This window comes from Perca flavescens, chromosome 6, assembly GCF_004354835.1.
Source record: "Perca flavescens isolate YP-PL-M2 chromosome 6, PFLA_1.0, whole genome shotgun sequence".
Classification (NCBI taxonomy): Eukaryota; Metazoa; Chordata; class Actinopteri; order Perciformes; family Percidae; genus Perca; species Perca flavescens.
The window spans coordinates 14210617-14230707 of NC_041336.1; the positions used below are offsets into that span (position 1 = coordinate 14210617).

Below are 20091 nucleotides of genomic sequence, written 5' to 3' on the forward strand. Positions count from 1 at the left end.
TAAGAATTTTACACAAGGTATTTTATACAGAAAGCTATGTCTACAATAAAAAACATTCATTAATTTTTTACCCCATTTAAAAAAAAAATTTAAATGTACTCAACATAATGATACAGATAAATAATAAAAAATGAATAGAAACAAAACTTAAAATGGGGATAAATAAACTCGTGTTTTACGTTTATTTATTCTTTATTCTTTAAGTACACATAAAAAGCATGAAATTATGGGATAACTTTTGATATTTTGCATTTATGTAAGTAAATATTTACCAATACGTTTGAATTCAATATGTTATATTTCTCAAAATAAAAATTTATATTTTTACACTCAATTCATGTCATTCGAATGCAAAAAGCAATTGAACGTATGTAATGTTAAAATAAATGTGTTACAGATGTTGATTCATCATTGCAAAGAAATAGGAACCTGGGAAGGATGAAAGCTGGCCTGAAAGCGGATTTGTCCTGTCGCTCCTTCGATGACGTCCTTCCGGCTTTACCGTAACAACACGTGTACGGTGTACACGCGAGCTGAAGGGAATAACATCAACTAAACCTCAGCTTTCTCTTTCTCTCTTCATTGTTTTCTCCGGTGAAGGCTCTGCCGACTAAGCGGTCAAAATGGTGAAGCCTCTGTTCAAGGGGAAAAGCTCGATAAACACCTCGTCGTCCAGCAGCAACCCTGGTGAGCTAATATGTCTATGGTTTGTTTACAGCTAATGCTAATTGTTGCTAGCATGTTGATAATATGCTCTGTTAAATACATTTATGGGTTATTTACCTTTGTTAAATTAAACTAGTCGGTGACATTAAGTGTGCAATGTGTCAAAATAAAACTATTAACTAGGAAAGACTTAACTAAAACATCAGCTAACGCTACTGCTAGTAACGTTAGGCCTTTTAAATTTGACACTGAAGTAATGTTATTCAACTTTGAGGGAAGGGTTTGTGTCAAGTGGAAGTGTTTAGACTAATTGTTCTTAAAGTCTGGAATCAGTTGCTATTATTAATTGGGCGTAGGATGTCTACTGAAGTAACTGATGTTCCTTGAAAAGCAACGTGTGTTGAGCAAATTAATTGTTAAATGAACTGTATTTCACAGATCGAGCCAAGGGTGCTGGTGGGAACAACATGAGGGACCGAGCCACTATCAAGCGTCTGAATATGTACAGACAAAAGAAGAGATGGTAATTAATTATACAGATTTGCATTATCCTAATGAGATGCTGTTTGGCAGATTTGTGGCAGAGCAAAAGAACAATACGTGCTATGTTCACACTGGCACTGATCTTCTGTTTCTAGTAATAACCGTGGTCAAGTCATCAGACCTCTACAGTTCCAATCCACGGTGGCTCCAGGGACTGTAGCCAGAGTGGAACCAAACATCAAATGGTTTGGTAAGTGCTCTTCCTTACCTTTTGTATATGTTGGGTATGTAACAGCAGTAATCGGCTGTGGTGGTTGTCCGTGTATTATATTTTCTCTCTGTCTTTGTGGAGGGGAACCACAATTACTAAATGTGGCACTTAGGTGGTGCTTTTGCATACTTGCAAGAACAGGAACAACCGTTTTGAGAGTGGGCGGTGCTGTTGGGGACAGTGCAGATAATTTGGGTAACACTTGCCTCTTCATGGATTACGAATGAATGGGTTCATGTTTGGTTAATAGTAAGACAATATTGAACAAATGGATTTCCCTGCATATAATTTAAAGGTGTCTGGGTTTTTAATGTTCTGATTCCACCTCCATTAAAAACTGACGATGTTGCCAACATTAAAGCCTATTTCAAGGGAGCTGCGTTAAAATCATCGCTGCCAACTGCGGCTATTAAGCAAGATGATACAATAGGTAATGGGCTATTCAAGTATAAAACAATACTATAATTACTATATCACTAGCAAGAGTTCTGTAGATTTATCAGCTTTGATGGTAGACAGAATGCAGAACAATCCCTGCATGAGAGGGTCTGATGGTGGACACGAGGGCTGTCACTTGTTTAAAAAAAAAAAAAAAAAAAAAAAAAAAAGAGAGAAAAATGAAATCTAGCATGTAATTCAAATACAATGCAGTCACATTTTACAAAGTCAGAAAACACCCTCAACTTAATCCACGATGTTTACATCTGTGGCATCAAATCCAAAAATGCATACTACGTTACTTCTCAGATGGTTATTCAACACTCCTCACTAGTTGTCTCCATTTTGTGTTAGCAGCAACAATAGCTTAGTGTTCTGTTACGGCACTATAACGTACACTGGGTTAGACAAACAGCATTTTAGGAACGTATACGGCGGAAATATATAGGTGCACTGTACATTTTTTTTTATTCAAACAGGTCATGTGATATAAAATCTGATAGTCTGGTTTAAAAATCAACTAGTTAACCTGTTGACATTCACTTGTTTGCATTAGTCGTCCATTGCCGTGATGGCAGATTTGGAAAGCTGTTGAATGTGGACTTTTAATTAACATGTTTTTGTACCCCTTATATAACTGATCAGTAAGTGTGAGAAAATATTGGGTAACAAATAAGACAAGGGGTAGTAAATCTGATCGGAAATGTGAACTAAATTGGTCGTACTTTGCAATTTCATATTCTGTATTTCAGCAAATACGCGTGTGATTAAGCAGTCGTCCCTGCAGAAGTTCCAAGAAGAGATGGGAGCAATACAGAAAGATCCATATCGTGTGGTGATGAAACAAAGCAAACTCCCCATGTCTCTCTTGCATGATCGAGTCAAAGCCCATGTGAGTATAAAGGGCAGAAAGCTATTTTTTTAATGTAAATGAAATAAATTTTTTCAGGGTTTTTTTTGTCCTGTGTTTTCTGTTTAATTGGCCTTGTGTCCAAAGAAGACTCTCCAGCGGGGATGTGCATTGGTTGTGTGAACACACCTTTTTATACATTTTGTTGTTTGTATACTGGCATATAAAGCTATTAACGTTTTTTAACTGGCTCATATTATTTGGTGCAGAAGAGAATCATGCCTCTGTTTTCCTCAGTAGCTTGCTTGTTTGGATATTATGAGGTGAGATGAACAAGAGGCCTCATTCAATTCTTACTCTGCCCCACTGTGAGCCTGAGGCTACATTTACATCGCTACGTTTTGGATTTTAAGCGGAGTTTTGAGCCAAAGGCGAACTCTGTGTGCACAAGTGTTTATAGCTCCAGTAGAAGAACTAATCTCCGTTTAAACTAACACGTCCAAATATATCTTATCATCATTCTTGTACACTGGGCTTAAACAGGAGGCAGCACGTATACTCCGCCCATTGCTGTTAGTTCCCATGGTAACGTTAGTAGATTAGTCTCAGAGAAAGAGACGTCATGACCGATAAGACCCAATCAGACGGCGAAACATTGGCGTCGGTGTCGCCAAAGTTCTCCGTTTGCGGCCATCGAAACTGCAACACAACCCTGCAGACTGCAACCCAAAACGGGGTCAGAAGTGTTTTCAAGTTTCTCTGGTTTAGGGGCTCTGAAACGCCAGAGCATTATGAATGCGAGGTGTAAACATAGCAAAAGATATTTGTTTTTTTTAACCAAAATGTTGCAATGTAGTGTACTGGCACTGCGCTTGGCTTGAAAGAGTTGCACTCTGCCAGGCTTTAACTTTTCTACCTCAAAACCAACACAATTCTGAATAATCCAGTTCTCTTCCAATATATAATTGGGTCTGTTTGTTTTTTTTTTATTATTTTTCTACGTACTGTACTGTAGTCTCTTATGAAATTGAGACCTTTCTCAAGAGTAAGAAATAAATCCCCCCCAAGCATAGTTTTCTGCATTACATGTTGTGTAAGAAAGGTTTTCATATCGGCACATTGTATATGTAGCGGCATCTCAGAACAGTGTAGCGTTTTGAGCGATCCAATGCTGAACATTATTTTCCCTCTCTAAGTGAAGACATCCTCGTATACCAATGGCCTTATAACAAATTCATGACCTGATTTTGAGAAAATCTTACAATTTTAGTAAAAAAAAAAAACAATGCTCTTTGATCTGGACATTGAATTGTCCCAAAAGTCAGATAATCCAGAGTTTGTGGTTCGGTAGGGGAAATGCTTATTCAAAGAAACAGAAAGTCCTGTAGAAGATCTTGGCAGATCATCAGGCAACCTGAAGCCTTAAGCATCATTGTTTCTGACAAACTCTGTAAACGGTTTGTCCCCCACACCCCCCACCTCAGGGCAGTGTTGCAATAGAGGTATGACTTGTGATTAAAATCATTGGAACACTTAATCAGTCATGGCACAGGCTTGGCGGTTTTATTGGCTTAGTTGTTGCATATTTGGGTGTTCTGTTTACTGTATGCATTTATTTTGTGATTCTGTCTGAAACCCCTAGAAGGAGCGTACCACTTGAACTGTAAAAACAATCGATTGTAACACCGACAAAAACTCAGTACAACGTTACTGTATTGTGTGTCATCAGTTAACACAATTTGGACTGGTGTTCTCTCGTGGCTTGCTGTTAATTTAACAAAAACAGTCCGACCTGCAAGTCAAATCTTTTTGTTCTGTTTCTACACATACAGAACTCCAAGGTGCACATTCTAGACACAGAGGGGTTTGAGACCACGTTTGGGCCCAAGGCTCAGAGGAAGAGGCCCAGTCTCGTGGTGGGGGATATGAAGGACCTCGTGGAAAAGGCAGAGGCCTCAGTCCTGACCTACAGTGCAGACAAGGACAAAGACCTAGTGACTGAGGACACAGGGGTCCGGTAAGACCCTCAGAAGATATTCTAATCAATCCACTCTACTGGCTACTCTTAACTGACCAGAAGCATGGTTGCTGAATTTTCCCTATTTAAAGGTAAAGATGCTCATACTTAATTCTCATTTTGCAACAGTGAGGAAGTACGGGATGAAATCTTCAAAAAGGGTCAGTCCAAGAGGATCTGGGGAGAACTTTACAAGGTATTCTTTCCATCCTCCTGTCAGCACTGTGCATTGTGTTAATGTAGAGGTGGTACGCTGAAGTGTTACGGGGCTACGTTCTACGTTCCTGACTTGTGTGTTTTTTTTTTTTTTTTTTTTTTGTAATAGGTGATCGACTCATCTGATGTCGTCATCCAAGTGCTGGATGCCCGTGATCCCATGGGAACGCGCTCCAATAGCATTGAGGCATATATGAAGAAGGAGAAATCCTGGAAACATCTGATCTTTGTTCTAAACAAGTGTGACCTCGTCCCCACCTGGGTCACAGTAAGACATTTTACATTTTTAACCAGTTTTATCTTTGGTTCCCATTTAACTGTCTGTTTTTTCATAATATTAAATTGTGTGGGTGTCTCTTTGTCTCAACTCAATTTTGAACCAGAAACGGTGGGTCGCTGTTTTATCCCAAGAGTACCCTACTCTGGCTTTCCATGCCAGCCTCACCAACTCATTTGGTAAGGGCTCCCTGATCCAGCTGCTCAGGCAGTTTGGCAAGGTAAGCGCATTCCTCAAATTCAATGCTGATAAATATAGTACCTTGGATATTCAACTAAGTGCAATCCCTTTGATTTATGAGCACACTATCAATTTATAGATATACTTGTGAAAACAAGAACTACAAGCTATAATATAGGATGTTTGTGCTTGGGCTTTAGTTCAATTTTTAATTATAGTATCAAATCATAACAAGAGTTATCTCGAGACACTTTACAGATAGAGTAGGTCTAGACCACACTCTATAATTTCCAAAGCCCCAACAATTACAGTAATTCCCTCAAGAGCAAGCATTAGCAGTGGCTATTGCGACAGTGGCGAGGAAAAACTCCCTTTTAGGAAGAAACCTCGGCAGACCCAGACTCTTGGTAGGCGGTGTCTGACGGGGCCGGTTTGGGGTGTGATGATCAGTGGCAGTCATAATGGAGCGGTGACTACAGGGTAGCTAGTTCTCTATAGTCCTCCAATATTTAGCCCATTCCAAAAGTATGCCATATAGTTTATAGATGGAAATGGTTTAAATAGTACATTAATTTATACAGTATTATTCATTATTTAGATTTCACTATAATCACAATTCATTAATGCTCAATACTGTGTGAAAATTGCAAGATGAGGGCAATCACAGCTCCTCAGTAAAGGGCATGTTTATATTGAAGCTGATTTTTTTTCTCTTTATGTATAAACATAAACAAGGATAGGGTTTGAGAATTATGTCATTATGTGAGATGATGGAGATTTTTTTCAAATTTGTAACTATACATGGTAGCTATACATTTTATATATGTTGCTGTATTAGGACATTGTGGGCAATGCTGAAAATCAATAAGCAGGACTCACTTTACCTTAACATTAGAATTGCAATCATCATTAGGATAAATGCATCAGTGTGATGGATGTATCTTGCTTTGTCACATATTAAATTCAATGGAATGGTCAAAAGACATTCTTTTTTTTAAATATTTTTTTCTAAAATGGTAAATTAATCAAATTTCCAAAACCATTGATGCATTATAATGTATATGGCTATCCTGACATAAGATTACCTTTACCATGATGAAAGGCTTTGTCTGTATCAGCTACCCCTAGACCTGAACATGCAATGTGACGTAGTGGCTGCGGAACGGAATGTTTGTGAAAACTTAAAACATCCAAAAAAATCAAAAAGGGGTTCTGTTCTTGGTGGATTTAATATTATATAATTAATAATGGGGCTTAAAGAGGTTATTATGAGAAAGACATAAAAGTTTATTATTAGTTTTTTTCTGTTTGACCACGTTCACTAAAATTTGGGATAAAAGGTGAAAAATCAGTTCCAAAACAGCCTTCATAGTTTACCACTAAAAATATAAAAAGATAGCTATGTCTCCTATTTTAAAAGGTTTCGTGATTGTCTTGTTTACATAAAGTCTTTTTAAGAAATCCTTTGGTATGTGTTTTGAACAAACAACTTTGTAGTCCTGGAGCGATGACAAGTTCACTTGGTTTATTGCTAAAGAGCAACAGAGCCCCATCTAAAATTACCTCACAGAACTGAAGACAGGCTCAGGTTGTTGTTTCGTAAAAACACAACATTCTGACTTTTTTTTCTGTTTCCCACAGCTCCACACAGACAAGAAACAGATAAGTGTGGGTTTTATTGGCTACCCTAATGTGGGAAAAAGCTCCGTCATCAACACACTGCGCTCTAAGAAGGTCTGCAATGTGGCACCCCTTGCCGGAGAAACAAAGGTAGGATTTGAGTGTCATCTCAGCCATGCAAACTAAATTTAAACCTGTAATATGCAATAGAGCAAAGTGAACGGTGGACAATCTGTCTAGTAAGCACTGCCGTGGACGGTCCTATAAAAAGCACTACAGGAAACAACCATTTTGACAAGAAAATTATGAATCTAAAATCTGATGGTTTACACTGAAAATAATGTAAAGGCCTACAAAAAAAGAGATATAAAGAGAAGGGAATGGTATTTTTGTGTATAGAGTGAAAAGTAGAGGAGCTTTGATTCCGTGGGGAGGTGAGGTGAAAAGATGCATGTTCCTCTTAACTTAGTTATTGTTATTAGCTGCAACAACAGAAGTAGTTGGCTCTGAGTTCTTACCTATATAACTAAAAATCTAAGTGGAGTCAGGGTCAAGAGAAAGAACAACAACCATTTCTATCCTTAATTTCCTCTCTCTGGGGCTGCTTATCCTACTTGGAAACAAATAAGGTTCTGAAAACCCCAATGTCCACAGCAGGGTCAAGGGGAAAGAAAGGGAAAAGATCTTTATTTCTACATGCTAGGCAAAGCTGTGAACTTGGACCACAAGAATTTTAATTTTTTTGCACATCCAGCCAATGAATCTGATGGGCCTGTGGCCAAAACTCCTCTATTTCTCACCTCGTCTTTGATTCTCACCACATACTCAACGGGATGGGTGTTTATGTTTATATGAAAAGTTACTTTACAATTCCTTGGATGAAGCAGTTGGGGTACAATTCTTTGTTGCAGTAAGAGAAGAGAAAGATTTACCAGCTCACGTGTAACTGAAATGATTTGATCATACAGACAGCATTAATCTTCTCTCCTTTTTATTTATTTTTTTATAGGTGTGGCAGTACATCACTTTGATGAGGCGCATCTTCCTCATTGACTGTCCTGGTGTTGTCTATCCTTCAGAAGACAGTGAATCTGATATTGTCTTGAAAGGAGTGGTAAGTCTCTCTTTCATTTTTTGTTTTTTCTTTTGTCTAAGGCTTTGTGATATCTGCCTCGCATTCTTCTGCTACCACCCCGATACAATCAAGGTGAATTTCAGTTTTGCTTCTCGTAGCACCAAAAAAACAGTAGCATCTGAAAAACAGACACGCAATGTCCCAGTAACTGATAATGTGGCATATTTGAAAGCTTGAGTACCTGGAGTGTGATGAATAAAAATTGGAAGTGAATTCCTATTGCTAATGCCTGGCTGTTTTAAAAAAAAAAAAAAAAAAAAAAAAAAAAAGGCCTTAATCAGTTCAGATTCTAATCTGCCAGATCCTAGGTTTAACATCTAAGCCATCCAGTCCCCGTAACTGAAAGGTTGCAGGTTCATGTCTTAAATTGCACGTATTTTTTCTCTCTCGTCCTCACAAAGGTTCAAGTGGAGAAGATCAGGAACCCAGAGGAGCACATTGCGGCAGTACTGGAGCGGGCCAAGCCAGAATACATTCAGAAGACCTACCGCATCCCCACTTGGAGCTCTGCTGAAGACTTCCTTGAGAAGATGGCATTTCGCACTGGGAAACTTCTGAAGGTTCCGCTTTCATTTTCTTCCTTGCAGGACCTTAACAGGCTGTACACATGGATACAGATAGCTTTATTTAGCCCCAAAGGGCAATTCAGTTTCTACATTCCACCGAGACATACACATTCATACTGCCGGTCATCCTTGACAGAGGGAGCACAATAAAAAGGCACTCGGGAAAGTGCAAGGTCCATTAATATGCAAGAAGACAAATAATAAAATCAGCTTTTTTTCTGTTTTTGTTCTATTTATTTATTTCATAAAAATGTAACATCAAGGTAACAAGCAAAGAATTTGGTTACCAAACAAAACTTTTTTATCAGTTTGAAATAATTTCAGTTAAAGCATTTGTGGGTATTCTACAAATGCTTTATATGCATTATGTAAAGCATTTTAATTGTACATTTTAGTGGTACAGCAAATCCTTATGTAATCTATCTGGTCTATTTTTAGTTAAATAGCAAAGTGTATGTGAACCACTAGTTTTCAATCCTAAACTTGTGCAATGTGTTCTTGGCATTGTGCAGGGCGGTGAGCCAGATCTCTCCACAGTCTCCAAAATGGTGTTGAATGATTGGCAGAGAGGACGTATCCCCTTCTTTGTGAAACCCCCTGGACCTGAGAGGGATCAAGACGTAAGAGTTTACAGATTTTTCCACCTGTAGCTTTTTCAGTGAATGACTTTTTCTCCCACAACAACCTGTGTTCTGTGTTGTCAACCTGCGTTTTGTTTCTGCAATTCTTCAAGGACAAGCTATTGCCAGTCGAAGGGCCCCCAGAGGAAGTGAATGTGCAGGAGGAGCAGCCAGACAATCCGGATGCCATCTCGCAGGAACATGAGGAACAGCAGCAGCGGCTGCAGAGAAAGAAGGAGCAGGTCCAGAAGATTCTGTCTAATGTGCGACAGAACTTTGGCAAGATCAATGTGGCACCTGAGTTCACCGAGGAAGACTTGGTTCCTGTGGAGATGCCTGACTTGGAACTCTCGGACTTCTCTGGCACTGATGGCGAGGAAGACGGTGAAGAAGAGGAGGGTGGAGAGGAAGACGGGACCAATGTTGAACCAGCCAATGGAGAGCCTGAGACATCCGGGCCCTCTGAGCCCTCCGAGCCCACAACAGCTCAGACTGGCAAAGCCGCCAGCAACAAGAGTTCACGCACGGTGATTCGAGAGCTGGATGAGAAGATCTCTAAGTACAAGCATTTCCTGGACCGGGCCAAATCCAAACGCTTCTCTGCAATCCGGTCCGTCTTCTCTCACCCAAACCATACGTATTACTTTGTTTTGTGAAGTGCCCTAATTTTTTTTATTCATTAAAGTCAACGTGAGGTTGTCAGGCAGAGAGATGCCATGCATCCGTGCTAACCAGCTTTTAAGCCCCTGGGGACTAGCAGTCTTCAGTTTTACTCTCTACTTTCGCATGTGATTGTGTTCTTTAATCTTCAGCCCACACACTGAAGACAAGTCAAATACCAGTTGTATAGATAATGTGAGCCTAATTTAATCACTGCTTATTTCAACTGATCCCAACCGGTTTAAACCGTTTTTGATTTACTTTTTTTCTTCTTCTTTTGTTGGACAGGATACCTAAGGCACTTTCTGACAAAGCGTTCACAGACATCAAGACTAAACAGGCGGCGGCGGCGGCAGCAGCAAAGCAAGCACAGCAGAAAGGTAGTCAGTCAACATGTTTGTCATGACTTTGTATGGTGCGGAATGTAGATATATTTTGGAAGGTGTATCAGATTTGGTTAGGGTCCAAAAGAGCTTTCACATTTCCTGAAAACAAAATAAAAGGCACAAGCATGCCATCTTACTGGTATAATGATGTATTTTCCCATGTTTGACACAAAAATGCATAAATACTGGTTTGTACAGTATTTGCCTGTAGCCATACAAATTGGGTAGGTAACATTGAGATCCAGCCAGGCACTGACATCCGATTTGTCAATCTCAGATGCAAACCAGAGGAGCAATAAGAGGAAAGCTGAGGACGAGGAGTCCACCCAATCCGACAGACTGACGTCTAAACAGGTATGCAGTGTTTGTTCTCTCTGACATCAAACGGATCTCTCTGGGTCGACGCGTTAAGTGAATGTCCATTCCTCATACTGATGTAACAGGAATGGAGATGAAAAGCTCATTCTTTTCTTTGTTCTCTTTATCCATCTGTACAGAGAAGAGCGATGGACCGTGCCAAGAAGGTGAAGAAAGTTGGCGTGCGCTATTATGAAACACACAATGTCAAGAACAAGAACAAGAACAGAAAGGCCCCAGCATCAGCCACAGAAGGCCGAAAGGCCAAAAGATCAAAGCACTAAACTGGAGTCGTGATAAAGTTTGTAATGAATCTTTATTTAAACTAGCCAAAAAGGACAGATTTTTATTGAAAATGCAGAGTTGATAGAAGGTGGAATGCTAACTAAGTGTTAAATGGTCTTTTATCATGTGGCCACTTGATGCCTTATCTTGGCCCTGACTGTCCCTCAACCCAGAACTGGTTTTGAATGACATTTCATTCATCATTTACAGGTGTAATGCTCTCTTGATGTTAAAGAGAAATGTACGGTTGTATGAACTGTACTTGTCATGCCATGCTGTAATAAAAATATGTGCTTATTACACTCAGTTAAGTTTACATTAATATAATTATTAAAGAGAAAAGACAAATTTAGTAACATTCTGTACTGGAAAATGGCAACTCAGATCTTGTTTGGCGAAGTTACTTCTTTGGTGTAATGATCCCTTCCAGTTGGGTCTAAATAGGAAGACAAATATTACAATATTAAGACATGCAAAACCGATACTATTGGTGCTAAATCTAAAAAAAAAAAAAAAATTCCTCACCTTGAGCTGCTGGTTGGTTCTCTTCAAGAACTGAATCTCTTCAGTGTGCTTCTTTTCCTCCACCTGTCGCCTTTCATTTTCTCTCTTTTCAATGGCATCACATTTAGCTTTCTGTTCGTTCAGTTGCTTCATCAGGTCTTGTTTCTCATCCTCCTGATCAGAGATCTAGGTATGTAATAAGAAAAACTTGTAAGTTTGTTCCAGATGTGGGATCAATTATGTAAAGAGCACTACCACCATATTTTGAATTTTACAAAAACTGAAGTGAAATACTGCTCTCTGCTGGATACCTTACCGAACAACAGCCTATAACTATTCCTATGGCTTTAGATAAGTGGAAAATTCAGCAATTCTATGAAATGTTGTAAAATTTCAGATTTTTGGGTCTTTGTGCCCAGGATGTCATTGGTTGTTGTAAGTCAACATAGAACTAAATGTCCTTACTCTTTTCTCCATGTCAGCCTTGCCCTGCTCAGCCTGCAGTGCTTTCCTCATTCCAAAAGCCACGCTGCTTTCGTACAGTGTCTGGTAGGCAGCGATAGTCATTTGTATCTCATCTCTGACCCTCAACAGCAGCAGACCCCTCTCAGCACAGTTGATGGTCACCTGTCTGATCAGCTCGTCTTAAAGAAATCGAAAATTAGGAGACAGTTCAGTTAATGATGTGGGTGGAAATATGCCTTCATTGGAATATAGGAACATGTCATCGGGGAAAAAAAGCCAAATAAAGATAAAAATCCAGTTAAATTGATCACAAAACTAGCTATAATCCATGTCTTTTAGCTTGTTTGTGTATAAGGCAGTGTATTAAGTCATCTTCGTAACCATGGTGACTTCAGTGATCACCAGCATGTCAGCCTCCTCCTTACCAAAGCACTGGGAATAGAGCTCCCTGCGGACCGGGCAGATCCCGGTTTCTCTGGCCTGCCTTTGCTGCAGCTTTATGTCCAGCTGTTCCTCTAGGTGAATAACATCTGTTCTTGTACAAGGTGCGCTGGACACTTGCTGCACCCACAGTTGGTTTCCCTCCATCCATTCCCTGCAATAGCAGAAGTTGAGATAAATGAGTGTGTGGTTTGAACTTGTTTAACAATATATTGTTGATAGGAAGAGCTATACCGGGGTGGAAGGATGGCATTCAGGATCTCCTCATTTTCCTGCTTGGTGGCATCAGTAGTGGCTGATTTGGGTTTAGGAGGTGGTGGAACAGGGTTGGAGTTAGCAGGCTGCTGAGGGCTCACCTTTAAAGGACGTCCCTGTAGTGACACATTTTTTGTTACATTATATATTGAACGAACTTAACATGAACAATTTTGATTAAATCATGTTTTTTTTAAATTGCTATAATCTTTAATATACTGCCTTGTAACTCACTCATACATTAACAGACCTATTCCACACCCAAGCTCTGTCAAATAAGAGAACAGTAATAACTGTAGTCCAGTCTTGCAGGTGTTGTCATGCTGACATTGGTACACAGAGACAACGCAAGTAGCTACTGAAATTTCAATGTTTGCACCATCTGCAGGCAATGAGGGCCACCGCATAAGATTTGTTCTCCCTTATTTATTTATTTTTTATAGCTACCATCATTGTCTTTTAAGTATTTGCATTGTCTTTGTGTAAGTATTTTTAAATGTATCACCTGATAAAACAATCAAATATAAACACAATTAAGCATGTTGCTGTAAAACGTTACATATTAGCCTTTAAAGGCTGACGTATTTCATTTAATAAAGCTCAATGACTGAGGTCATTATGCTTTTTTTCAGGCACTTATTTAGACAAGTAGCTAAGTGTTAACTTACCTGTAGGATACAGACACTAACAGGGCATATTGTAGACATACATAATGTGTTTCAATAACACACTTTTAGGATGAGGTGATATGATGTGAACTCTACTACAGAAAATAAGGTCCAGAATACTCTTTGGAGTCTTAAAATCATATACATATTTTTAAAAACACCTAGCTAGGACGGAAAGAGCTTCTTTCTTTGCATAGTTGGCAGTGGCACACACCCGCATGTCTAAATACACATGTTTATAAATATTAGCTATATTCCATTCTGACTTGATGTCCTGTATTTATCTTTCCTGACTGGCACCAGATCCATCCAGCGTTACTTTGGCCAGGTAACGTTAACGTTAGCTAAAGTCGGGTGGCGTTACTTAGTAAAAACTCACCTTTGGTGATTTTCTGTCTGTGCTTTTGCTGATCAAAACTGGATTTTCGTATTTCAGGAGAGACTCGGCTGGCGGAATCATTGTGTTTGCTTCTTGGTTTGGGCTTCAGTTATAGAAATATCGGTGTTGTTGCTGACAAAAAGTTCGTTCTTACTGTTTGCGTTGTCATGGCAACAGCGTCCCGGCGTTCCTTTTTGTGGCATCAGCGGTTTGGTTCATAAATGTAGGCTGTTGTCAAAGATAAATAAATAAAAATGTTAACTCTGTGGTTGTTGCACTGTTCATTTTTGGTGACCCTTAATCCGCGCAACAAAAGAAGACTGCTGAAGCGCTGCTGGATTTTTACTTGGTGTGATTTTAAATGTTACGTCACTTTTACGCCTTACAATGCAAATATGTGTTGTGAAAAAAAATCCTGTCAATTTAAACATCGGCTTTATTCAAGATACCGAGACGCGGTCATGCGGAACTAAAAAAAAATTACTGTCATGCTGGAACACCGGCATAAATTATCGGCGTACCACCGGAAACGGAAGTGTGTTATTTGAGCATAACAGTCGAAGTTTTTAATCGCTACATTTTTGTGTTTTCTCTTTGTTTTGTACATGCTTTTGGGCGGACTTTGATGTTACATAACGGTTGGATTACTATATACACGTTAGAATGACCAAAGAAAAGCGACACAAGAGAAGGGAGTCTCCGGAACGGGAGCCCAAAGTTAAGATAAAGCAGGAGCAGGTGAGCCCTGTTAGGCCACAGAGATCACGGCGCTCGAGGTCCAGATCCAGCGGCAACTCAAGTCCACAGAGGAGAAGAACGAGCAGGTATTAAAAGATAATAATAAAAAAGATCATACCACTTCGCTTTTCCCATGTGTTTTTAGTTTTTTACCATGAAAGACACAACATACGCGTTGGCCAGTGAGTCCTTAAAAGCTGGGAATTATTTTGTCCGCTAGCCCAAATGCAGCTAGCTAGCTACATCCCATATTAGCTGCATCTAAACGGCAATAATTTGGCATTTTGCAAATGTCTTAAAATCGTTACGGTCCTTTTTTGTGTTCTTCGTGTAGGTCACCTGCCAGGACGAGGGACCGTTCACCAGCTAAAAGAGAGACCTCTCCGGCCAGACGAGGCAGCGGATCCCCCAGAAACAGGAGAAGTCGCACTCCTCCCCATCGTGGTGCTGATGTCAAAATAAAGCGGGTGATTATGTTCTAAATTATTAATAAGATAACGATATGATAAGATCGAATAGTGGATATAGGGGTAATTCTACATTAGGAGCATTGGACAGCTTTTTACATAGAGCAGTGGTTCTCAACCTTTTTTGTGCCAGCGCCCCCCTATCCATTATCCAGGTCCCTAACGCCCCCCAACAAATATTATGTAGGCTAATTTTAGGGAGTCTCCGGAACGGCAGCCCAAAGTTGTTGTTACTATTGTTATCAAAAATAATCAAAAAATCAAATCATTGAATGACAAACAACACATGTATTAGTTTCCCATGTATCAAAAAAACCATGTGAATGGAATGTATATATATTTACAGGTTTTTAAAAAGAATGCAACCATTTGACATTCAAATTAAATAACAGCAGCCAATCAGAACGACTATGTAACATTCAAACTATAATTAGGTATTATTTATAAGATGACTATAATTTGAATGTCCTTTTTTGTTTCTGTGAAGTGACCTTGAGTGTCATGAAATGGCTTTAAATAAAATGTATTATTATTATTATTATTATTATTACAAACACTAACAGTAGCCAATCAGAAACAGCTAGCAATTTAACATTCAAATCTATTTTTCATTTAAATCTCAAATCGAATTGTTCCAACGGAAAACAAGCTGGCACTTATCAAGGGGTAAAAGCAGAAAGATTACACACACACACACACACACACACACACACACACACACACACACACACAGAAAAGTATTTTGGTGATGACAAACGACACCTACTGCCGAATGGAAATAAGTTTACAACCTTTGAAAGTTGGTGAGAGACGTTTTTTAATGCTTAGAAGAGTCTAGGTTTCCTATCACCTGTCTTGGGAGTAAATAGCAGAAAAAAAACGTTTGGAGAAACGCAACCCCATATTGCGCTGTGTTTTGTGGAGGTGTGAGAATCCCGTACACTAAACAGTTACATCACTGCCTCTATCAGCTTCCATAAGAAAGTTTGAAAACCCCAAACACAAGCCCTGAACTGGCCGGGAGTTTGGGGAACAGCTAAATGTTTGCCAAACAACAAAGCACCGTCGATATCTCTTGCACGTCTCTTTTCTTTCTCCGTGAAATGAAGCTGCATTCAGGTACAGTGGGAAACGTTGTGTTCTAAACCATCTGACAAAAAACTGTTACTGTGAAATATAAAGTCTACTTGTGCTACATTGGGGGGGTTAAAGAATACAACAGGACGTCGCAGCGATTGCTTTTTTTTTCTTATCTGAATGCAGCTTCACGTAGTAGCTACAGAGCATCATTTCAGATGATGCTCTGATGTCCCGTTTCCATGAAGGCAGCACGGAGCTGCGCCAAACAAAGCTGACAGAAGCACAGAAGAGTTATGATAGCGTCTCGTCCAGTCACAGTGCTGTAAACTGGCAGCTTTTAATGTTGCAGACCACTGATTTTTTAGTAGTTTAAGTGTAAACATGTATTGTTATTGTGAATCTTTGGTTTAAACTAGCTTTCAAACAAACGCCCCCCATGGGCACCTCAACGCCCCCCTTTCCAAAATATTGCTTCCAACGCCCCCCATCATCTTCTGAACGCCCCCTGGGGGGGCGGTACCGCCCCCGTTGAGAAACACTGACATAGAGCATCCGGGGAGCAACTTGGGGTTCAGTGTCTTGCTCAGGGACACTTTGACATTTGTCATTGGGATTGAACCGCCAATCTCGCGTTTATGGGGCGACCACGCCACCTCCGAGCCACAAGCCACCTTATGTTACCTAAAAATGGAGGCATCAGACGCCTCTTCCCACCAACACACTGATTCTTACAGGCATTCAGCACTATATATATATATATATATATATATATATATATATATATATATATATATATATATATATATATATATACACACAAACAAACAAACAAACAAACGTCATATATGCTGCTGGGCTGGTACTGGAACACAGGTGACATACAAAAGTTCCATATGGTAGTTTTGTATGTCCCCTGTGTTCCCCTGACAGATACCATGTCTCACACCCATGTGGACACTGGCATTACAATGGATGCGTGTTGTGCATTAAAAACTTTCGGTATCATAACATGCCAATTACGAAACGTTATATAAATAAATAGACCTAATACGGTTTAACAATTTAATGGTTTTGTTGTTTAAACTTGGTCTGAGTGTGATAGGCTCTGCTTGCTTTGTGTAAAGCCATTATTTTTGCTACAGTTGGCCAGATTCCATAGCGACAGTACCACAAAGGTATTGGTACATGACAACTGAGAAGTAAGTATCTGCAAGTATAATAGTCTAATGATTACCTGTTTTAAACCGTGTATTTCCATGGGATGTCGTAGCTGTTATTGTAACTTACCATGTATGCCAGTAGAATGATACCGCCATAGTCATCAGTGTCATATGCTAGATACGACAGTGGCATAACAAGGCCACTCTTCAATATTGTCAGTCCGATTGAGTGTAATACAATATACATTTTTTTTAATGGAAATTCCTGTTCAAAACTAACTGCAGAAGTTTGTCCTGGACTACTAATCTCATTTCTTTAACGGTGTTCTTACCAAAAATCTCACAGGAGCGGGAGGAGCATAGGGCTAGTGCTGATGAGCGGAGGAGAAGGAATGACCAGCCAGAGGAGAGGCGGAGCAGGTGGGAATCGGACAGACCGCGGGAGAGAGACCGTGGCAGAGACAGACACAGAGAGCAAGGCGCACTTGCTTCTCAACAAGCCGAGAGACAGCAGCACGATGAGCGGCGCAGAGAAAACCGCCAACGGCGTGAGGAAAACCAAGAACAGGACTTTGGACAGTCTGAAGGAGGGGTTGACGATCCAAATGACCCACCTGTTGGGAAGGAGAAGCCCAACTTTGGGCTGTCTGGGGCTCTAACGGAAGATACAAACACATTCCGGGGTGTGGTGATCAAGTACAACGAGCCACCCGAGGCGCGCATTCCTAAGCGCAGATGGCGACTGTACCCCTTCAAGAATGATGAGCCCCTTCCAGTCATGTACATTCACAGACAGAGTGCCTATTTGTTGGGGAGGCAGAGAAAAATTGCTGATATCCCGATTGACCATCCATCCTGCTCCAAGCAACATGCAGTATTTCAGTATAGGTAAGAATAACGATCATTAGCTAAGGTGTCCACTAAGAAGTCAACTTCTGTATGATTTAGACAAACTCTACTCCATGTTGCATTGTTGCTGCTGTATGAGTGATACATGTCTGCATTTCTGTCTGTTTATCTGTAGACTGATGGAGTTTACACGTGCAGACGGCACCAGTGGCCGCAGGGTAAGGCCTTACATCATTGACCTGGGTTCTGGCAACGGCACCTACCTGAACAACCAGCGCATTGAAGCTCAGCGCTATTACGAGCTCAAAGAAAAAGACGTTATCAAGTTTGGCTTCAGCAGCCGCGAGTACGTCCTCTTGCACGAGTTCTCGGACACAAGCGAGGTGGACGCCAGGGTGGAAGAGGAGGAAGACGATGAGGGCCTCGATGAGTAGATTGTTCCCATAAAGTGTATTGCCCGAGTTCATTCAGGTTAGATAATGTCATCATCAATAATCATGGAGCAATGAACTGAACTGGTAAAACTTTATTACAATAATGGAACAAGGCTGGTTTGTATATTCTGTAAATACCAAACTTTTGCTTAAACCTGCCACAACTGTCTCAAAGAAGACTTCCTATTCTCAGGTTGTTTGTGAAATGTCTGTGTGATGCATGATTGATCTCACATCTGACAGTGTTCACAATACAAAGTGCTCAGTGCCAGATAGATATCTTGCTAAACACAATAGTTAATTATATATTTTTGGAGTACAAAGTTTAGCAAAAGACTAATCTCTCGTCTTGTCTATATCCAGGCTGTATATGTCGATGTACAATACATGGAATGTGAACTCTTACATTTGTGTTTAAAAAGCAGCGCTTATTGTCAGAGTAAAACATTACAGACATACAACTTGTAATGACATTGCCTTTTTTGCTTTTTAGTGCAGGGAAAAATTGTTGATGCTGTTTTTCTTTGCACCAATGCTGTGTGTATTTAGACTTTTTTTTGTCTGTTCTGAAGCAACAGCATTTATAGTAAATTTTCATTTATGTACTGTAAATAAAAACAGTGAGAATTTGGTTTGTCTCCAAAGGTTTAATGCTGCACACATTATCAGAGCTGTGTAGTTGCATTTTTTTTTTTTTTTTTTTTTAAAGAAAAAATGTATTAACATTTAGATTAAGCAGCACTTGAGCATTGAAAGTAATCATTCACCAGATAGGCGTTTATAAATCCTATTTTCTGCATATATACTTTCTGGTCGGTTTAGCTGAGTCTGGGCTTGGAACTGGAAGCCTATACTGCAAGGGACTAGGAAATATCACAAGAATGTTTCCTTAAATGTGTGTTCCCCACCCCAGGTTTTGATCCATGATGAGCTAAATAACTTAAGTGCTCATTGACTGTACAGTATGCTGTCTTTTAAGTGTGGTCATTACATGAAAAAATGGAGACATGCCAACAGGTGAAACAAAGCAAGAGACAAAACCTGAATCATCTCCCTCACACACCCCAGCCTGTCCACCTGTCTGTCTTTAGCTCCGACTTGAATTCTTTTTGGAGAAATGGATACCAATACTAAGCCTTATTTATTAATTCTATGCTAAAAGACAGATTATAAATGAATAAAATTAACAAGTTGGCATGGACCTTTTTTACAGCAGACATTTTGACTTGTCATAGTAGGAAAAGCACAGCTGAAAACTGCTCAATTCCATCAAGTGTCCCAGTAAGCTATTTCAGTGAGTTAGCATGCCCAATACCAGGGCCTCTCCTAAGTGGAATGCAGCCATCAGTAATGGTTTTGAATACACCTGTGTTTTTCTTACTATGACATGACAACATGTCTGCCGTGAAAAAAAAGGTCTATTGAGTTTGGGACACAAACGTCAACCGCGACGTCCGTTTTCAGAAATGTAATGAGCTGAATACTAGTTTTACACAGCAGAGGTCATGCGAGAGTCGAGGCTGTGTGGCGTACGGTTTCAGTCTCAAAATGTCAGCGGGCGGAGAGAAGAGGAGGGCGGGTCTAGGGGAGGGGAGAGGAGTACCGGGAATGATAGTGGATATAT

General features: G+C 39.9%; 3 protein-coding genes across 3 annotated transcripts; 2 read left to right on the forward strand and 1 right to left on the reverse strand.

Moving 5' to 3' along the window:
* The first annotated feature begins 456 nt into the window (after nt 1–456).
* gnl2 (G protein nucleolar 2) lies at nt 457–11557 on the forward strand. The gene is made up of 16 exons (XM_028579716.1): nt 457–687; nt 1105–1189; nt 1305–1399; nt 2611–2750; nt 4541–4725; nt 4855–4921; nt 5051–5209; nt 5325–5438; nt 7040–7168; nt 8028–8132; nt 8555–8713; nt 9232–9339; nt 9453–9949; nt 10288–10379; nt 10663–10739; nt 10883–11557. Exons 1-16 carry the CDS (start codon nt 624–626, stop codon nt 11024–11026), a joined length of 2220 nt encoding a protein of 739 aa, XP_028435517.1. The 5' UTR covers nt 457–623; the 3' UTR covers nt 11027–11557.
* On the reverse strand, nt 11040–14906 carry dnali1 (dynein, axonemal, light intermediate chain 1). Its single transcript, XM_028579718.1, has 6 exons — nt 13740–14906; nt 12672–12808; nt 12422–12591; nt 11997–12175; nt 11553–11717; nt 11040–11463 (listed from the first exon to the last, which is right to left on the reverse strand). Exons 1-6 carry the CDS (start codon nt 13818–13820, stop codon nt 11428–11430), a joined length of 768 nt encoding a protein of 255 aa, XP_028435519.1. The 5' UTR covers nt 13821–14906; the 3' UTR covers nt 11040–11427.
* Nucleotides 14224–19098, forward strand: snip1 (Smad nuclear interacting protein). The gene is made up of 4 exons (XM_028579717.1): nt 14224–14563; nt 14812–14944; nt 17531–18072; nt 18209–19098. The coding sequence occupies exons 1-4, from the start codon at nt 14403–14405 to the stop codon at nt 18465–18467; spliced, it is 1095 nt and encodes a 364-aa protein (XP_028435518.1). The 5' UTR covers nt 14224–14402; the 3' UTR covers nt 18468–19098.
* The last annotated feature ends 993 nt before the right edge of the window (nt 19099–20091 follow it).

Excerpts from the sequence above, each read along its gene's own strand:
- gnl2 (XM_028579716.1), top strand. The coding sequence starts at position 624 with ATGGTGAAGCCTCTGTTCAAGGGGAAAAGCTCGATAAACACCTCGTCG. Across the intron at positions 2,751-4,540 it reads ATGATCGAGTCAAAGCCCAT|AACTCCAAGGTGCACATTCT; the intron begins GTGAGTATAAAG and ends CTACACATACAG. Across the intron at positions 10,740-10,882 it reads ACAGACTGACGTCTAAACAG|AGAAGAGCGATGGACCGTGC; the intron begins GTATGCAGTGTT and ends CCATCTGTACAG.
- dnali1 (XM_028579718.1), bottom strand. The coding sequence starts at position 13,820 with ATGATTCCGCCAGCCGAGTCTCTCCTGAAATACGAAAATCCAGTTTTG. Across the intron at positions 12,176-12,421 it reads GCTCTATTCCCAGTGCTTTG|ACGAGCTGATCAGACAGGTG; the intron begins GTAAGGAGGAGG and ends GATTTCTTTAAG. Across the intron at positions 11,718-11,996 it reads AGGCTGACATGGAGAAAAGA|ATCTCTGATCAGGAGGATGA; the intron begins GTAAGGACATTT and ends TTACATACCTAG.
- snip1 (XM_028579717.1), top strand. The coding sequence starts at position 14,403 with ATGACCAAAGAAAAGCGACACAAGAGAAGGGAGTCTCCGGAACGGGAG. Across the intron at positions 14,564-14,811 it reads CAGAGGAGAAGAACGAGCAG|GTCACCTGCCAGGACGAGGG; the intron begins GTATTAAAAGAT and ends TTCTTCGTGTAG. Across the intron at positions 18,073-18,208 it reads CATGCAGTATTTCAGTATAG|ACTGATGGAGTTTACACGTG; the intron begins GTAAGAATAACG and ends GTTTATCTGTAG.